General features: G+C 42.8%; 2 protein-coding genes across 2 annotated transcripts in view; one reads left to right on the top strand and one right to left on the bottom strand.

The window, feature by feature from the left end:
* Nucleotides 1-4,706: 4,706 nt before the first annotated feature.
* On the bottom strand, nucleotides 4,707-17,651 carry Ptrh2 (peptidyl-tRNA hydrolase 2). Its single transcript, XM_037201181.1, has 4 exons — nucleotides 17,481-17,651; nucleotides 17,045-17,380; nucleotides 16,896-16,988; nucleotides 4,707-5,336 (listed from the first exon to the last, which is right to left on the bottom strand). Exons 1-4 carry the CDS (start codon nucleotides 17,649-17,651, stop codon nucleotides 4,791-4,793), a joined length of 1,146 nt encoding a protein of 381 aa, XP_037057076.1. The 3' UTR covers nucleotides 4,707-4,790.
* Nucleotides 17,005-19,246, top strand: part of Vmp1 (vacuole membrane protein 1) — a 104,936-nt gene continuing 102,694 nt past the window's right edge. The window contains exon 1 of the mRNA XM_028878281.2: nucleotides 17,005-17,268. The gene's annotated coding sequence lies outside the window, so the exon portion shown is untranslated. The remainder of the gene's footprint in view (nucleotides 17,269-19,246) is intronic.

Below are 19,246 nucleotides of genomic sequence, written 5' to 3'. Positions count from 1 at the left end.
CATGTAGAATTGCAGTTTTAATTAAATACATCTCAAACCAGAAGAATGGTGGTTTTCATAGTTTCATACTGGATACTGCTAGAGCATTACAGGGAAGCAAAGAGGGAAATTATGAAAAAGACATGCATTATGTCACTTGCATGCCTATAGTTTAGAAAGTATATGCAGCAGTCTTAAAAGCAGTTACTTAATTAAATAGTGTGCTTCGTCTCATGTTTCCAGTATTTGAATCAAGTGGCATCAAGGTTTTTAAGTATTTCACCTAACTGAATCATGTTACATGAACTTGAAATAAAGATGTATTTTTTAAAGTAGTTAGCATGGCATTTCTTATCATGAGCTTAAAGGGCACTAAATGTAAATCTTTTGCCATGGCTAAGAATATTGAATTTATTTCATTAGGACTTGATTCTCTAGTTACATAGCTTACTGCCTAGCTTATGTTGCTCTTATAACTCTCAGGCAAATAACCTAAGCTTCACAAAAATATTTTTTTAGAAAAACTTAAAACACACCCATAGCAAATTAGTATTAATGTGAAAGTCATTTTGGTTTGTCATAGTGAAAATGTGGGCTATTCAGGCCAAAGCTACACTGTGTTCCAAGATTTCTACCTACCCCTCATCACAAGGAATCAAAAGATATATCATTTGTTCTTGACTTTTCCTGTACTTGTAGAATGATGCTGTCTTTTCCTTTCCTTAATAGAAGCAATTTTAAATACCCAACTTATTTTATGTGTATGGGTGTTTTGCCTATATGTATGTCTGTGTACCACGTGCATACAGTGCTCTCAGAAGCCAGAAGAGGGACTCAGATCCTCTGAGCCTGTGGATGCTAGGAATTAAACCTTGGTCCTCTGTAAGAGCAGTCTTAAACAGAGTCATGCTCCATCCCTACTGAATTTTCTTACTGTTTCATTGAGGATTATTTCCCCCAACAAAAATTAACTGTTTTAATCATGTATTGTTGTCCTGTGATGCCAAGTTGCCAATGAAACCATCCATATTGGGCAACACAAAAAACAAACCTTGGTGATGTGCCAGCTAGTAGGCAGGCTGCTGATTGTTTTCTTCTCTGCATACCAAGTGCTTTTCAGAATTACTAGGCAGATTATTTTATGTGTATGGGTGTTTTGCCTTCATGTATGTTTGTGTATCATATCCGTGCCTGATGATCAAGGAGACCAGAAGAGGGCATTGGAGCCCCTGGAACATCAGTCGTTGTGAGTCACCATGTGAATGCTGGGAACTGAACGTGGCTCTTGATTGTTGTAAATTCTCTCTAGCCTATTGGTTTTTTGATTCAGGGTCTCCATACATAGTCCAGGCTGGCCTTCCTTGAACTTGAGATCCTTTTTTTCTCAGCCTCCTGCATGTGGGGATTATAAGTATGCGCCACCTGTCAGGTTATCCTCAAATCAAAATGGCCAGCCAAGGACTGGGCTGTGATGTGTGCACCATGATGGGTGGTAGATCAGCGGTAGTAAACTGTTTTACACAGGGTGTCTTTACTAACATTACTCTGAGTTTATCACTGGGGTAGGTTCTAGACAGAGAAACTGAAAACTGCCCAATAGTTGTTACTCTAAATGTTGTTGAACTAGGAGGAAATGGGGGAGGGAGACTAATGGGAAATTCATAAAAATAGCCACTGTATGAACAAATCTGTGCCAGTGGTTAACGACTGTTTAATCCCAGCCATATTAGTGCATCAGAAAGCAGCATTTCTTGGTCTTTTTCTAGTGCAGCCATCTCACTCTGTCTGCCAGACTACTGGAGTTTAGTTGGTCATTTCTGTCAGTGACAGTGAAAAACACTTCGTATACTGATACAGAAAACATGCATTTGCTATGTGGAACCAAGGAGCGCTTGCCTAGCCTGTGAGGCCCAAGGTGCGATCCCTGCACTGTAAAGATGGTTGGGCTTCCTTCTTTTGGACTGTTGTGGTTCAGTTCCAGCACCCTGTACATGGTAAGTGCTGCAGCCCCAAAACTGATGTGTGGGGAAAGCTCGGGGACAGGCTGAGAAAGTTCTCCAAACTTCTCCCAGTTGTTTTTCTTCAAGTGGCTGGTGCATTTAGTTTTTGAGGAAATGTCTGCCGCACACTTGGGTTTGGGGGCAATTATAGTCCCTTTTTGTCTTGTTCTAGAGACAAGAGCTAACCTGGAACTTGCAGATATCCTCTGGTCTCAGCCTTCAAAGTGCTTGGATTACAGGAATGAGCCACCACACCTGGCTAGTTTCAGTGTTAGTTGGTTTTTTAATGTGTATTTATTGTCAGTGTAGGCACAGTGCCATAGTATTTATGTGGGTTCCAGGGACCAAACTCAGGTGCCAACTGAGCCAACTCAATAGCCCTAAGTTTATGTGCGTAAAGTTTTAATTGTACATATGTGTGCTTGTCTATGTAGGTATGTTAACTTGAGCGTGGGTGCCCATGGAGGCCACAAACGGGTTTTGGATCCTCTGAAACAGGTAGTTGTGAGGCAGAAACCAAACATGGGTTTTCTGTAAGACTTTAACCACAGAGCCATCTCCCCACCCAGCTTCTCATTTCAGCTCTTATAAAATTAAAAATGTTCCATGAAATAGAGTTCACAAATAAGTGACAATACACACTAGCCTTTTAGACAACCAGACATTAACACAAATAGTTATGGTTAAAAAATGCTTTTAATTGGTTTTATTGCAAATTTCATCCATGTATACAATGTACTGTGATCCTAGCACCCCTCCCCCACTCATCTTACTCCCAAGTTAATCTTTGTCATAACAATGCACTGAGTCCAATCAGTGCTGACATTATACAACTGTATGTTGGACCATCTTGGGCAACCTACCAGGGAGGACTTCCTGAAAATACTCCCTCTATCTTGCAGCCTTTAGTTAACTACTTCATCAGGACAAGTGAAGCTTTACTATGGATGTGGGATGTGAAGGCTATAATGGCTACTTGTTCAGAGAGATCATCAGTGGTAACACACTAGAGAAAAGAAAGTGCCTTTCATTCAAGTTAATAGAAACAGTTACACAGACGCCTTGGGCTCTGCAGAGTATGATGTGAGGACTACTTGTTAAGTGCCTATGAAATACATACCAAGAACAGGTGAACAAATACTGTGATTTGTTACCAGAACATTTTTCACTGTCCTTGTAGGTAAGCCCTGGCTTATTACAGGTCTTTGAATCAGCTACCCCAGCCATCCTGCTGGGAAAGCAGTCTGTCAGTGTGGAGTCATAACCATGTATTTAATATTTAAGATTGAGTTCAACTCAGTTACATGTGGTTGCATCACTTTTGACTCCTGTATAAACATTCCGTTTAGAAACTGTTGCTACTGTGGCATCATTCAGTGTTGACTGCTCCTGTACCAACTCTGCTTCTGTGTGATAATAATGCACCAAGCACCGTAACTTAGAGACTGCCTACAGTTTAATCTTTCTGCCTAGTTTCTACTTATGACCTTATACTCAACATCACAGTTTTAAAGAATATGATGAATTTAGAAGTCACTGTCAATCTTCTGGAGCTGTCAAGAAAAATGGATTCTAGCAAGACTGTCAAGAAAGCTTTATGTAGCCAAGCATGCTGGTGCAAGGCTTTAATCCCACAGCATTGGGAGAAAGGCAGGAGGACTTCTGAATTCAAGAAAAGCCTGGTTCTACATAGTTCCAAGTTAGTCAGGGATACACAGTGAGAAAATGTGCCCCTAAGTAATAAAATTATTTAGTTCCTAATATTTTCAGGAGAGATTGGGTACAACTACAGTCCTTTAGTTGCCATAAATTCCTTCTCACATTTTCACTTTCAAAGTCCATCAAGTTCACAACATACTGCTTTCACCATTGAAGTAAATGAATTTTTAAAGCTTATGAATTAGAACCACTGTGAAATAAGTACCTTTAGCCCAAGTGGGTCAGAAAAAAGCATCAAAATGCTACATAGGTCATAAAATTTCAACTCTGAAATAGAAATCAACTGGGTATATGATGCTGCTTGCTTTCAATCCCAGCATGTGGGAGGTCAAGGCAGGAGAAATGCCATGGGTTCAGAAATGCCATCTCCAAAACATCCGGTAGTTAAAAATCTTAATTATTATTGCACAGTGGGTCTATGCAATGGTCTGTTAAAGATTATCTAGGAAAAACTGCAATATGACTTCTTGAATCAGCTCCTCAAAAAGGCCAAGGATAGCAGCATGGTTTGATTGAAGAGTAATCAACACACAGAGGCCGAATTATACATGGGAAACATGGCTTCCTTTTTACCCAACATCAGACTGTTTCAGCACCTATCACTCCAGAACATTTAAAAAATATTTTTATTTTTTATTTTTTGAGAAGGGTTTCTATCTCTACCTTGGCTGTCCTGGAACTCACTCTGTAGACCAGCCTGGTCTCAGAGATCTATCTGCTGCCTCTGCCTCCCCAAGTGCTGTGATTTAAAGGCTTACGTTTATTCTTTAGATTTATGTGTATGGTGGTTTTGCCTGTATGAATATATGTACACCTTGTGTGCCTAGTGGTGGAGGAGATGAGGAGAGGGTGTTGGGTCCTGTGGAATTGGAGTTAGGGATGGTTGTGAACTGCCATCTAGATAACGGAACTGAACCAGAGTCCTCTGCAAGTATCTCTCTAGCCCTTCAAAAATATTTTAAGCTCAAGATATTAATGGTCCAGAACACGATAGAACATGGGAACAGATTTTAAAGTGGGGCAAAAATTAAGTTTTTATTGTTACTGACAAGCTTCAGTTTTCAGACAGAATCACATCGCACAAAAGCTCATCTAGTAAAGTTTTAGGTGGCCAGTAACTTCATCAATTAGTTCTACTGGTCCTGGCCCAATTCCCAGGACAGTTCGAGAACCCGGTTCAATCTGAGTACGTCCAGCATCTTGGATTAAACTTACAGTCAGTCCCAACATCTTTGCATGGGTCAGTAATTCAATGAGGGTGTCTTCATCTGGGGCTTTGACCACCACTTTGGGCTGGCCACAGTCCTCCCACTCTTTGAGCACTTGAGGGTTTCTCCTTTGAGTCTGCTTATAGGCAGAAACAGCAGCATGTGAACACTGGGCAGCGACCTTCCCTTTTCCCATCTTTAGGTCAGTTCGAACCACAAGTATCAACTTGTACTCTCCACTCTCTCCCAAGATGCTTCCTTCGGTTCCTGTCTCTGTGTCTCTATTTGTCTCACTTGTTGAGTTCTGGGGGAACATCCTAAGGTGGCCCCGGAGGCCCCAGCCCAGGCACATGCCACAAGCAACTCCAGCAGCCAAGCTGAGTGTACCAGGATGAGCCAAATACTCCATAACCAAGAACTTGGAGAGTACCTAAGGGAAAAGAGAGAAGTTGTTATCTAGAACTGGGGCTTCAAGCTATTCAGATAAACCACCTACAAGCAGCAAGCAGTGTTTTAGAGCCACACAGAGGAAGGCAAGATAGATTGTGGATCTTATGCATAGACCCTGCTTCCATCCACCCCAAGTACTAGACGACTGAAAGACCCCCCAAGAAATAGTTGTGGCAATTTTGAATGATCAGCAGAATCTTTTTTTTTTTTTTTTTTTTTTTTTTTTGGTTTTTCCGAGACAGGGTTTCTCTGTGTAAATTCTGCCTCCCGAGTGCTGGGATTAAAGGCATGCGCCACCACCGCCTGGCAGGCAGCAGAATCTTTTCAGTTAAAAGCCCTACTATTTAGTCTTCCTTAAATCCTGTGGGAAAAGCAAATGTCTTGGCCAATATGCCTAAAGAACTATTGGGGTCAGAGGTCCTTGTATTCACAGAGAAACACTAAGAGAACCAGGAATGTTAATCACACAGTATGGTGATATTTTATTTGTACTGAAATGTAATTTTAATTTTATGTTAATAAATAAAGTTGCCATGGGGTCAGAGCTATTAAAGCCATAGCAAGAGTGTGATGGTTAGAAGAGCTAGGTAGATTTCTGTGTGTTCAGGGATACAGCCAGTATTGGAGACATATGCCTTTAAGACCTGGAGGGCGGTACTTACAGGCAGTGATGAGGCAGTCATGTGGTTGGGTTTAGAACCAATGAGAAGGCAGAACAAAAAGACTATTTAAACACAGACAAACAGGAAGTAGCTCGCTCTCGGGGAAGTTAGGAGCACTGCAGGAGGTAAGATTTTATCTCTGAGCTCTGACCTCTCGGCTTTCTCTCTTTTACATTGGCTCTGTGTTTTTTATTTTAAAAAGACGATTGGATACATCTACAACACAGGGGTATCTCCTCAATGGAAGAGATACAAACCAAATACCTCCATTCCATCCAAGAAAGCGGAGAGTAGAGGTTGCTAACAATCTGGTGACGTTTTTGCTATCTGAAGGGACAGAGCTTACCTTAATTCCCCAGAACGGTTATTCCAGACTCTTCCCCAGACCATTACCCATCCTTAGGGGAGATTTCACAAGTTCTTTATGGCCTGCTGACCTCTATACTATCAGTCAGAGACCACACTAAATTCTAGGTCTTTTTACTATAGAATCCACCCTCATGGTCACATGTACTTTGACTACATAGAAACTCTTTTACAAAGTTTTTAAAGCTTTATTGTGCACCTGGAATTGGACTGATGGTTGCCTGGAAATCTTTTCCCAAATTGTACTGTGTTTTAAATATGCTGACAATGAACTGTCTGGTAATAGACTCTTAGAAGTCTGATCCAGGTTGGTGAAGTCAATGTGCACCATGTTTTCATTCTTATCTCTTCACACGGTTCACTTCCCTATATGACACCGGCAGGGACCCCCTTCAAAGAGCCTAAATAAAAACTCACTCTGGAAAGGAGTGTAAGTCTGTCTGTGTCTTCATAATACAGTGGTTCTCACTGTCATGGTAAGCCTGTGGGAGGCGCACTAGGCCATGAAGTCAGGATGCTGTAGGCAAAGCTGCAGCACTGGAAATTAGCATGGATGGGAAACTTATCCAAGATCCTAATACAAATTCATGTTACAGCTGAACACACAGTATCTGAAGTAGTAGGGGTCTTAAATCTGTGAGTTTTCTAGAAGTGTAGCTATCCTAGAGGCACTAGATACCCTTCTCTCCTTCCCTTCTCAACAGGGTCTCACTCTAGTTCACCATGCCTGGAACCCAGACAGGCTTGAACTTGCACAATCCTCTGGCCTCAACCTTCCACATGGTGGGATTTGGAATGAGCAACAAGCCTGGCTTGGATTTCTATGTCGGCAGAAACTACCATCAGTTTCTTCCTCCAGTACAGTGTTCAAGCGTTCACATACACGAAACCATCATTGTACAGTGCTTATGTGACACACTGGGAACTGTGCAATGCACAACCTAAGTGGAATGGATGGGAACACTTACCTTAGCTAAATTTCCCTTTTATCCTTCATAACGTAAAGACATGTTAACATATGCTAAGTGGAGGGACTCTGGCCACTTTGAGCATGGCTCTGGCAGGCCTTGCCCTTCTCCCAATCCCTTGGCCTTGCTGAAAACTGTTAGATTACATTCCTAAAACTAGCCACCAAGGTCTGTTCCACTTTTTAGCCAATCCCTCCTCCTGAGGCTGACTACCGTGGTCCAGCTATCAACATATTGAAGCCCAGCAATCCGAAGCCCCCTTTGGCTCACCTAATTAACATGCCCAATTAAAGTTAGACACCTCATCCTAACATGAGGTTCCCCCGTGTACCTTTATAAACCGCCATTTTCCTGTGTCCACGTCTGCCTCCTCTCTATCCAGAGGCAATCCTTTGTCCTCTGGGACAAATACCCCTGCCCCCTTTCCCTGGTTCCTTTCTCTTCTCCCTCATCCTCTATCTCCTGTGTCTGTCTCTTATCCCCGCCCTCTGTCCTTAGGGAGCAAATAAATCTCCTTTGTGCTGAGAACTTGGCCTTGGGGGTCCTGAGCTGTTACTTTTCCTTTCTACTAAGTATCACAGATTGATTTTAAAGTACCAAAGATTTTCAATTGAAGACAGTATAGCAGTATCAATTATTTAAGATAAAATTCACAAGCTAGGTGGTGGTGGTGGTGGTGGTGGTGGTGCAGCCTTTAATCCCAGCACTTGGGAGGTGGAGGCAGAGGCAGGTGGATCTTTGTGAATTTGAGGCCAGTCTGGTCTACAGAGTTCCAGGACAGCCAGGGTTACGCAGAAAAACCCTATCTTGATCCCCACCCCCAAAAAGATTCACGTACCATAACATTCACACTTTTTTTTTTTTTTTTTGGTTTTTTGAGACAGGGTTTCTCTGTGTAGTTTTGGTGCCTGTCCTGGTTCTCGCTCTGTAGACCAGGCTGGCCTCGAACTCACAGAGATCCGCCTGGCTCTGCCTCCTGAGTCCTGGGATTAAAGGCGTGCGCCACCACTGCCCGGCACATTCACTTTTAAAATGTACCATTCTGTGTTTTTTTTTTTCTTTCTTTCTTTGTTCTTTGATTATTTGCTGTTGTTGACAGGGTCTCACTCTGTAGTCAGGGTGACCTCACATTTGTGTCTATCTATCTTTTACCTCAGCCTCTCACTGCTGGGAGCACAGATGTGAGCCACCACAGCTGGCATGTAGTGGTGCTAATATATCCCCAAACTCATGCCAACCATCACTTGTCTATTTCTAGAACAAGCAAGAGTAAAGATGGGATTCCAGCAAGTTGAGGAGCTTCTGCCCAGCACAGGGGCCACCAGGTAATTAGACACTTACATTAATTACAGAAGGAAGTAAATTTTTTGGAGGCAATAGGGACTGATCCAGGACCTCACACAGGCTAGCCAAGTATTCTAACACCACGTTGTATGCCCAGCCTTCTTTTTACCTCTTATTTTGAAACAAGGTCTAAGTTGTCCAGGTTAGCTTTGAACCTATGATTTTTCTACTTCTTCCTAAGGAGTTGGGATCACAAGTCTAACACCAGGCTGCCAAGACAACTAAAACTTATTGACAATCAAGTGTATTGGGTATAACTTTAAACCTCCTCTAGATAATATTCCTATGGGAATCGGTATGAAGACTATTTTAGTTAAACAATGACAGACTAAGTACAGGACTTTTTTTCTTTGAAACAGGATCTTAGTATGTAATCCAGGCTGGCTTCATACTTCTAATCCACCTGCCTCAGCAGTGCTGAGACTACAGGCATGTCCCACCACAACTGGCTTCCTTCAGTTACAGTTGTTTCGTTGGTTTGGTTTTTGAAAGAGGGTCTTACATAGCCCAGGCTAGCTTTGAACTCCCCCGGAAGCCAAGGCTGACCAAATTTCTTGTCTTCCTGCCTCTATTTCCCAAGTGTTGGGATTACAGGAACATGCCACCATGAATGGTTTTATGTGGTGCTAGGGATCAAACCCAGCATTTCATGTATGCTATACTCTACCAAATCCTCAATTACAGTTCTTAGTCACTAAAGAGATACATATCATAAAGCTCATTTATAGATCAGGTGGGCACATGAACTATGTAGTTCAAAAGCAGGTCAAAGTTTATAGTAGAAACTTTAGATGGTCCAGTGAATTAGTAATTACAAGTGTGTAAGAGTCAGTATGCATGCTTTGATTATTCATGATTACATGATGTTGTCAGCATTAGCTGTCAAAATGAGAGATCATTTTATACTACAAAGACTCTGCTCCAAATGTAGGATTATTTAAAGCATGAGTAGTTTTTCAGGGATGCAGCCATACAGGGATAGTGGTGCTGGAGTTCTAAGAAAGATAGTAACAATGCACCAAGCTAACCCTGAAAAAGAGAAAGTATCAAACCATGTTTGTCTCAATTAGACTTGGTTAGAGACATGGACCCTTCAGAGGGTTGAAATAAATGAAAGATTAGATAAAAGCCTGACTTCTCTATTAGGTTAGCTAGGAAAATCAGAGATAGAAATATGTATATAAAGAGAATACACACAATGTAGCCAGAATGTAAGTCTACAATGATTGAAGCAGAAATTAAAAGTGATGTCCGTTTCTCTCTCTCTTTTTGGTTTTTCCAAACAGGGTTTCTCTGTGTAACAGCTCTGGCTGTCCTAGAACCAGGCTGGCTTTGAATTCACAGAGATCCGCCTGCCTCTGCCTCCCAAGTGCTGGGATTAAAGGTACGCTCCACCACTGCCCGGCTGCCTCTTATTTTCTTAATGAAAATGAAACATCAGATATGAAATCATAGGAAGTTTGTAATAGCTATTAAGGTGAATGAAGAGCATGTGTAACAGAACTGTGAAATATTTATGTCTGGAACTCATTTCCTGAATGAGTACTAGTCCATGCAACTGTACAGATTTCTCAAGCAGGATTCATCCCAAGTCTAGGACTAACAAGTGTCAATGATGGATTAAAAAAAGGACACTAAGATTAAAAGGAGCTGGCAAGGGAATGTTTGGAACTGGTGACTTGTGTGTGTAGCAGGGGTGCACACACAGACAAGAATGTGTGGAGGTCAGAGGACACTTTTCCTTTGGAATGTGTTCTCATCTACTACTATGTGGGTCCCAAGAATTGAATTAGGCTGCCAGGCTTGGGGGCAAGCACCTTTACCTATTGAGGCAGTTCAGGGATCCCCTTTTCTTTCTTTTTTCTTTTCTTTCCTTCTTTCTTCCCTTCCTTCCTTCCTTTACTTCTTCCTTCCTTTTTCTGCAATGCTAAGGTAAACTCTACAGCAATGGTCCTCAACCTTCCTAATGCTCTGACCCTTTAATACAGTTCCTCATGTTATGGTGAGCCCCCACATGCACCATAAAATTATTTCATTTCTACTTCATTACTGCAAATTTCCTAGTGTTATGAATCATAATGTAAATATCTGATATGCAACCCCTGTGAAAGGGTCATCCAACCCCCAAAGGTTGACAACCACCACTCTAGAGCCTCCTGCATATATATTAGTAAGGACTCTCCACTGGTGAGACTCACCCCTGCATCTGCTGTTTGAGACAGCATCTTGTTAGTTGCCTAGGCTGTTCTTGGACATGATCATGACCCTCCTGCCTCAACCTTCCCAGTAGCTGGGATTCTAGGTATGTACCTGCAAACCTAGTTCCCTCTTCAAACACTTTTCAAGGTACATAGTGTATGCAGATTTCAATGAATCAAGCATTCAAATTCCAAAAAGAAGCATAGGGGAACAGAGAAACTAAGACCAGAAGTTCAGTACAACAGATGTTTGGTAGCTGTCTGCCAGGTAGAATTAGGAATCTTCACAATTTCTAGGTTGTAAAATAAGCAAATATTCCATATATCAGACTCAAGAAAAGTTAACCCTTCTACACAGGATGGGTAATATACTATAACCTTTACCTATAAAGTTGTCGATTAAAATGGATTCACAGCCCGGTGGGTGGTGCATGCCTTTATCTCTAGCACTTGGGAGGTAGAGGCCAGGTTGGTCTACAGAGACCCTGTCTCAATAATTACATAAATAAATAAAATAAAATTGCTTTTGTCAGTGCCTAACAAGGATGTGGGAGACCAGCTCCCACATTTACCCCAGGGACTTTTGAGGAATGAGAGATAAGAGATTTAGATAGAAATAAAGAGGGGAGAGAAACAGAGAGAAACACAGGATAGCCTTGGATGGACCTAGATCCTTATCCTCCGGCCCAGAGCTTTATTCCAAAGAGCTATTTATAACACTGCCAAGGGGAGGGGCAAAGGACCTCCCCCTTGCTAGTTACAGCCAAGTGTAGACCCTTCCAAACAGCTGGTACTCAGGCCCGTGATCAAATAATCATCCTCTTATGCAGTCCTGCTGGGTACAGCCACTAGGAGGCCTAGATGGACTCCGACAGAAGGAATAAAGCTAGGAGGTTATAAAAAGAGGGTCTCGTGACTGACTAAAGACTGCCAGAATGAAATGCACACACAGAAGGTGACTTCTGCCAGTGCGGCTGTTCACTGAGTGCCCGCCCAAGCCTGAACTGAGATCACACTTGTTACTCAGCCTGGTAGCCAAGGATTAGGGTTCCAATCAGTTCATGTCCCCTCCTCACTGAGCCTTTAAAAATCATTCCTTGGCCCAGGCATGGTGGCCCACACTTGTAGTTCCAGCATGCAGGAAGTTGACCAGCACTCAGGAGGAAGAGGCAGGAGGACTGGAAGGCCTTGCAGTGATTGTCGTGCCTCAGTTTCCTGGGTGCTAGGCTTAAAGACATCCTCAACCACAGCTGACTCAACATCCTTTAATATATAATTTACAAAGGTATGCATAGCTCCAAAGTCATGTTCACTCCCAAATAAGCTCATCCATCTTTGGACAATCAGTTACTTTGGTGGATATATTTATTGTTGTTCTGAACATTAAAAGGAAGCTGTAACTGTAACTTTTAAAGATGAGAAATTGAAGATCAATCAGAGAAGATGTGGTTGAATTCTAAAAAAGCTAACAGCCATTATAAAAAGCTGCTCAATCTCATTTAAAAACACATACACCAGTGACAAGTGGGAAAAAGAGAGACCAGTGAAAACTGCAGATTTCCACATTTCCTACTTATGTCCTACACCTCCACGAGGTCATTAATCTCATGTTCTAATCTCTTGTCACCACAATCAGAATCCTCTAAAAGGTGTTTCAGTCTGTCCCTTCTCTGCATCCTCACAAAGCAATAAGCTCAGGGCTTGACATTGCTCATCATCAGTCTCACAGACAACCTTAAACGGCACAGGAAAATAAGTGTGTCCATAAAACCCTCTTCTTGGGCAGTCTAATTAGGGTGCTTCACCAAGCGTGTTTTATCAGGCCTCTTGCTCCAGATAACCTGAGCCATGCTCTATGCAATAATCTACTCCACAGTTTTGTTTTGTTTTTTCATTTTTCAACCTAAAAAAAAATCCTTTCCTAAAATTATATATATATTTTTTATTTTACAATACCATTCAGTTCTACATATCAGGCATGGGTTCCCCTATTCTCCTCCCTCCCACCCCCTCCCCTTACCCCCAGCCTACCCTCCATTCCCACCTCCTCCAGGACAAGTCCTCCCCCGAGGACTGCGATCAACCTGGTAGACTCAGTCCAGGGTGGTCCAGTCCCTTCCTCCCAGACTGAGCCAAGTGTCCCTGCATAAGCCCCAGGTTTCAAACAGCCAACTCATGCAATGAGCACAGGACTTGGTCCCACTGCCTAGCTGCCTCCCAAACTGATCAAGCCAATCAACTGTCTCACCTATTCAGAGGGACTGATCCAGCTGGGGGCCCCTCAGCCTTTGGTTCATAGTTCATGTGTTTCCATTCATTTGGCTATTTTTTTCCAATAATTGAGTAAAACTGAAATTTATTATAAGCCACAGTCGTCCTAGGGACCTCCATGCTATATATATAGCCTCCATGGTTCTATGGGTTGTGGTCTGATTGTTCTTTATTTTATATCTAGAATCCACCTATGAGTGAGTACATACCATAACTGTCTTTCTGGGTTTGATCCTAAAATTTTTGACCCACCATGGCGTAATATTTTTCTTTCACTTCCAACCTCAATCACCCGCTTCTCCTAATCACCATATATTGGTGCCTCTCTTCCCCCGCTTATCAAAAGTGCTAAAGAACCAGACATTTGCTGGGCAGTGCTGGTACACACCTTTAATTCCAGCACTTGGAAGGCAGAGGCAGGCGGATCTCTGTGAGTTCAGGAAGTCTGAACTATAGGGCAAGTTCCAGGACAGCCAGGGTACACAGGGAAACCCTGTCTCAAAGAACCACACGTGTGTCATTGCCACCAGACAGTTGTCGTTTCTCGGGACAGGGTTACTTTATTGTAATTCACACCTGGCCCCAAACACACATGAGGCTATCACAAAGATGCATCAACTTGTCTGGTCTTACAGGTTTCTTCTTACAGAGTTGTTTCTTTTGGGGTTTCACTGAATTTTGTGCAATATTCCCCTGGTGACTTTGAAAACTTTAAGCCTTTCCCTTTGAATTATTTAACTCAACTTTAATCCAATGCTCACCTTACCTGACAGTTTTACAGTATCCTAAGCAAAACTACTTGCTATTTGCTGGAGATATGGATAGTATTATACAATCTTACACAGCTCTTCTGTCTGTATCTATGCTGTCCAATGTGGTAGCCATTAGTGCCATATAGGTAGGTACATTTAACTTATGGCAACATAGTCAGTTCTAAGGTTATGCTAAGCCACAATTCTCTTATTCAACAATTTGAAAGTGGCTAGTGACCACTCTATCAAACTGGGAGAAAGGACACTGTCATCACTGAAGAAACATGTAAGACCGGACAAATTGATCCATCTTTGTGACAGCCTCATGTGTTTGGGGCCAGGTATAAATTACAATAAAGTAACCCTGTCCCAAAGAAGCTGGGGGAATGGAAGTACACTGAGACAGTACTGATCTACAGGCTCTTTTCCAATCCTCTCCAATCAATCGATCAATCATCAAATCGATCAAACAACCAATCAGTACTCTCCAAGGACTCACTGTATGCTCCACGCACTGTGGCAAAGCCTCAAGAGAGAGCTCTCAAAATCAAACGACTTCTCCCTGCTTCTAGCTGGCCTTGACTGTCAGGTTGTCCGTGGTGAGGGAAGAGAGGCACAGCTGCTCCACACTGTCACTCGCAGGAGTCCTTTCATCTTTTAGAGAGCTCAACTCAAGCAAAACTGGGATTGGAAGTTTCAACACAGAAAGAGAATTTCTTTTTTCTTTTTTTTTTTCCAGAGCTGAGGACCGAACTCAGGGCTCTACCACTGAGCTAAATCCCCAACCCTGAAAGAGAATTTCATAAGCAGTTGGGAGATGTTATTAAATACTTTTAAGCTCAAGGGTTAGAAGAGAAAGAGACTCAGACAGACAAGACAGATCCAATGTCTCCCCCTAAGACATGACCAAGTATGGGTATGTGTTCAGGAAAGGGTCTCAGAAGGCAAGACATTGCCAAGCACAGATCTGGGTTCCTTAAGGGAAGATCACAACTGTCTTAGCCTCAGCCACATAGATCATTTTGGTGGTTCTCAAGTTATATCTTAAAAGGGTGGCTGCTAAGAAACATTTTTCTTCACTCTCCTCCTCTTTCTCTCTTTGGACAGGAGGTGTCTTGGATGGAATTATAATCTGGTAATAAGAGAACAGAAGCCGCCTGGGTGGTGGTGGCCTATGCCTTTAATCTCAGCACTAGGGAGGCAGAGTCAGGTGGATCTCTGTGAGTTGGAGGCTAGTCTTGTCTACAAAGTGAGTTCCAGGACAGCCAGAGCTACACAAACAAACAAACAAACCAATCAGAAGCCACTAGGGTTGTACAAGGGGCATAGGACATGGTCCTTTGCCTTTAAATGGGGTTTCAAGTGAGATTCCTAGACAACTACTGGGAGGGGACATAGGCTTTAAGCAACTGTTAATTTTGTGTTAACATTCTTGCTTCTCTACAGGTGAAAGACTTCAACCAGACTCCAGAGTAAGGGAGTTCCTCCCTCTTCCCATGTCCCTACATAATTTTCTTTCTAAACTCCATCAAGGTGAGCAATCTCATTTATTCCCAAATCGCCCTACATCCAGGCCACTTTGGCTCCAAATGTGGGCCTCCAGTTTCTGTTAGATTTCACCGCACAGAGTTTTCATGTACTCTATTTGTTTTGATTGAATTCTTTTTTGCTGATCATCAAACCTAGGGTACTGAGCATTCCATCTTTTTTGAGTTATTTTGAGACAGGGTTTCTCCGTGTAGCCCTGGCAGTCCTGGCACTCACTTTGTAGAGGAGACTGGCCTCAAACTCAGAGGTCCACCTGCCTCTGCCCCCTAAGTCCTAGGACTAAAGGCGTGCACCACCACCATCTGGCTTGTGTTCTTGATTTTTAAGAAAACCTGTACTTTCCCTCCTATGTTCCAATACCACTGGTCACCAAGTCCTGTTGTATTTACTACTGTAGGCTCCATCCCCACTATTTCTACCTACAGTGTCCTAATTTCTTACCAAAAACTTTCAACTTTGCTAACTCTAATCTTTGAGGGAGGTGGTTAAGGGAGGAGCATCCCAAGTTCAAGACCAGACTGTGCAATTTAGTGAGGTATAGTGATAAACCAATCTGCCTCTATCTAAGGCTTGAAAGCCATCTTACAGTAAAGACAAACCATATTCATTTCTGTCTACGATTAAATTTGTTTCTCAAGGATTGAGCTATGCCCCACCTATAATCTTAACTACAAAAGGTTCTGTACTTGCCTGTTCCTGGAAATGGCAACCATGCCTTTGTTTCAGGAGGTTGTTAGGACCAACTTGTTTATGCTTATGTTCTGTTTCTGTAACCCCCGCCTATTTGGCTGCCAAATCCCCCATTTGGAAACCCCTACTCCTGAACTATGAAACCCCTTGTCTTCCCCATGTCCAATGCTGATCTCTTGACCCACTCCATTAGGGAGAAACAGCCCATGCGTACGAATAAAAAAAGCTTGCTTTAATTATTTAGCCAGGATATGGGTCGGTGGTCTTACTCCTGCATTTATGGGATTAACAAAAGCCCCATGGTAGAGCGCTTGCCTAGCTTCGTGCATGCACCACAATACCAATAAATAAAAATACTTTTGAATCCATCCTAAGAATCCATCCTTAGAATTCTTTCCCTGTCGGAACAAGGCTGAACAACTCGAAAACGGACAGTGAGTATTTACAGTGTGAGGCTTGCTCTCCATTTTCTCATGCTAGGACTGCATATCAATGCTACCTAAATGAGGAGGCTTTGCTAGACACTAAAATACGGGTTCTATCCCTCCCCAGCATCTTAGTTTCTGCTTCCAAAGGAAGGTTTGCAGACCGAGCAAGACCTCCAGCGGCCACCGGGCGGAAGACAGTTTATGAAGTAGCTAGCAGGGGGCAGACTGTGGGATAAGATAGTAAGATACGTTCCAGCAGAGACAGAATGAACTACACTCCTCTCCATCGTCCTGGAAGGAAGCAAGACTTACCTGAAGGACTTGCTCACGCCCGGTGGTTCTCCACTCCCGAACAAGAAACACGCTTCGCGCGCGCCACCTATTTCTTCCGGGTTTCCAGAAAAACTAGTTCCGGATCAGGAACTACAAAGCGCAGTCATCCTTCCTCTTGTCACACCCACAGGGCCCGAACTGAGAAAGCCGAACTGAAATCCCGCGAGGACCTTCTCGGGTTGCCAAAAGGAAGGTGGAACATTTCTCTTTTGGAGGCGGGCTCCTCGGGGGGACCGGACCGGAAGTGACGCGAGTGGGTTCCGGTTGGCTGGAGCCCAGCGGCGGGTGTGAGAGTCGGTGCTGAGAGCCGCTTCCAGGATCCTGAGATCCGGAGAAGCCGGGGTCTGAGCGGGTAGGTAGGCGAAAGCGGGGATTCGGGGGCGCAAGCCGAGGCTCTCCACAGCTCGGCTTCTCCCGTGGCTCTCACACTTGGGCGGTGCAGATACAGAACACGCTGTTTTCCACTTGAGGAGTGTTTCAGGTCACTGCTGACGGGCTGTGTCAGCCTGGCGGGAGCCAGGTTATATGGGACACCTCTCCACGGTTGGTTCCCGGGACACTGACCCAGACACTCCTGACCATTCCTTCCAGACTTGGAAGCCGTCCTTGGCTTCTACGGAGCACCTTCCTCCCGGGGTGTCCAGAACCTTGGTTTAAATGAAGAAGGTCTTCGCTGCTGATGACCGAGCTGATTTTCCAGGACCTTTCAATGTGGTGTCTCTCCTCTCCAGCCATTAGCGCATTATTCCAAATGTATCTCCATGAAGTGCAGGCGTGAGGGTGTCCTGAGGTTACAGAGTTGCCAAAGGAAGGGGGCCTTCTCAAAGCTCTTGCTGTGGACCTTGCCTCTTCCTGCAGCTGTCATAAAAAAAAGGGGAGTTCTCTGCCCTTTCCAAACCCCTAGTCCCCAACATTTGTATTTCACCGCCGCGGAAGTACAGGGCAGCAAGACAGGGTGGTCGATTTAAAAATCTTCACTATTCCAAAAGAGTGTATGGTCTCGTGTTAAGTTACTTATGACCTCCATTTGATTTTCCGTAGCCATCTTTTGCTTTGCTTCTACTCCATCAAAAAAATCTAATAATGCATAGATTGGCGCTGTGCATGTGTATTGGCATTTTTTTTTTTTTATCTTTCTGTTCTTCCTAGATGCTTGTTGACATTTTGTAGAGAATGATCGTTTAGAGAACTTTCCCGGTATTTCTCTTGACATAATGAAGAATTTAATATCCCAACTGTTTTGTTTTATTTTATTTTTTCAAGACAGGATTTCTTGGTGTAGACCAGCCTGCTTTTAACTCAGAGATCCTCCTGCCTCTGCCTCCCAAGTTCTGGGCCCGGCTATATTCCAACTGTTATTATCTATGAATTGTGTTACCATTGGATCTGATTTTAGGGAAGAAACTTACTAGGCAGTAGTTTGTATGTGGAAAGTTATGTTTTTATTGACCTTTGGTACCCCAGAAAAAATATGACCAAGTTTGTATGGGTGCAAAATGATTCTAAAGAGGTAATTTCTCCTGTTTAGCTTATTTGCCTACATTATTTTAAAACAGATACATTTTAGGGCTATATTTCTTAGATACATTTAATAGTACAGTTAAATCCCTGAGGTACACATTCCAGAAGAAAATATGCATATAAACACATATCTGAACTACTCTAGCAAATGGTTTGATGCTGTTTACCAATTTAACTACAGCTAGTTTAATGTTTGTTATCATATTGTCCTTATTTTTTGAGTTAACAAACTGTTTTACACTTGTCTTTGAAATGAGGTGACAAAGCTGTGTCTTCTACTTTTTGACAAGTGGAATTGTAAGTTTGATATATCATTAATTTTAAAATCTAGTTAATTTTCTTATTGATTACACAACTGCCAGATTATTTTTTTCTTTTATTTCTCTTGCTTTTTATTTCTTGTTGTTTTTTGAGACAAAGTCTTAATATGTAGCTCTGGTTGTCCTGGAATTCACAACTCCATAGTAGAGCAGACTGGCCTGGAACTCACAAAGAACATCCTGGTCCTGTCTCTGCCTCCTGAGTGCTGGGATTAAAAGCATTCTCCACCACACTCAGCCCAAATCCTTTCTTACATTTTGTTTGTTGTATTATCCTTTGTTTTTGTCTTGCTGACTTTGGCTCAAGTCACCACTTTTTTAGGATTTTGAGACAAGGTCTTACTCTATAGCCCTGGACAGCCTCAGATTCACAGAGATTCACCTGCCTCTGCCTCTGCCTCATGGGGTTAAAGGCCATTGCACCCAGAAAGATCATTAAATTTGAAATCAGATGACCTGAATTGAAAGTCTGGGTTCCAACACTTACTA

The sequence above is a fragment of the Peromyscus leucopus genome, chromosome 8b, assembly GCF_004664715.2.
Source record: "Peromyscus leucopus breed LL Stock chromosome 8b, UCI_PerLeu_2.1, whole genome shotgun sequence".
Taxonomy (NCBI): Eukaryota; Metazoa; Chordata; class Mammalia; order Rodentia; family Cricetidae; genus Peromyscus; species Peromyscus leucopus.
The sequence above is the reverse complement of the archived record's forward strand: the minus strand, read 5'-3'. Positions and strand labels throughout refer to the sequence as shown.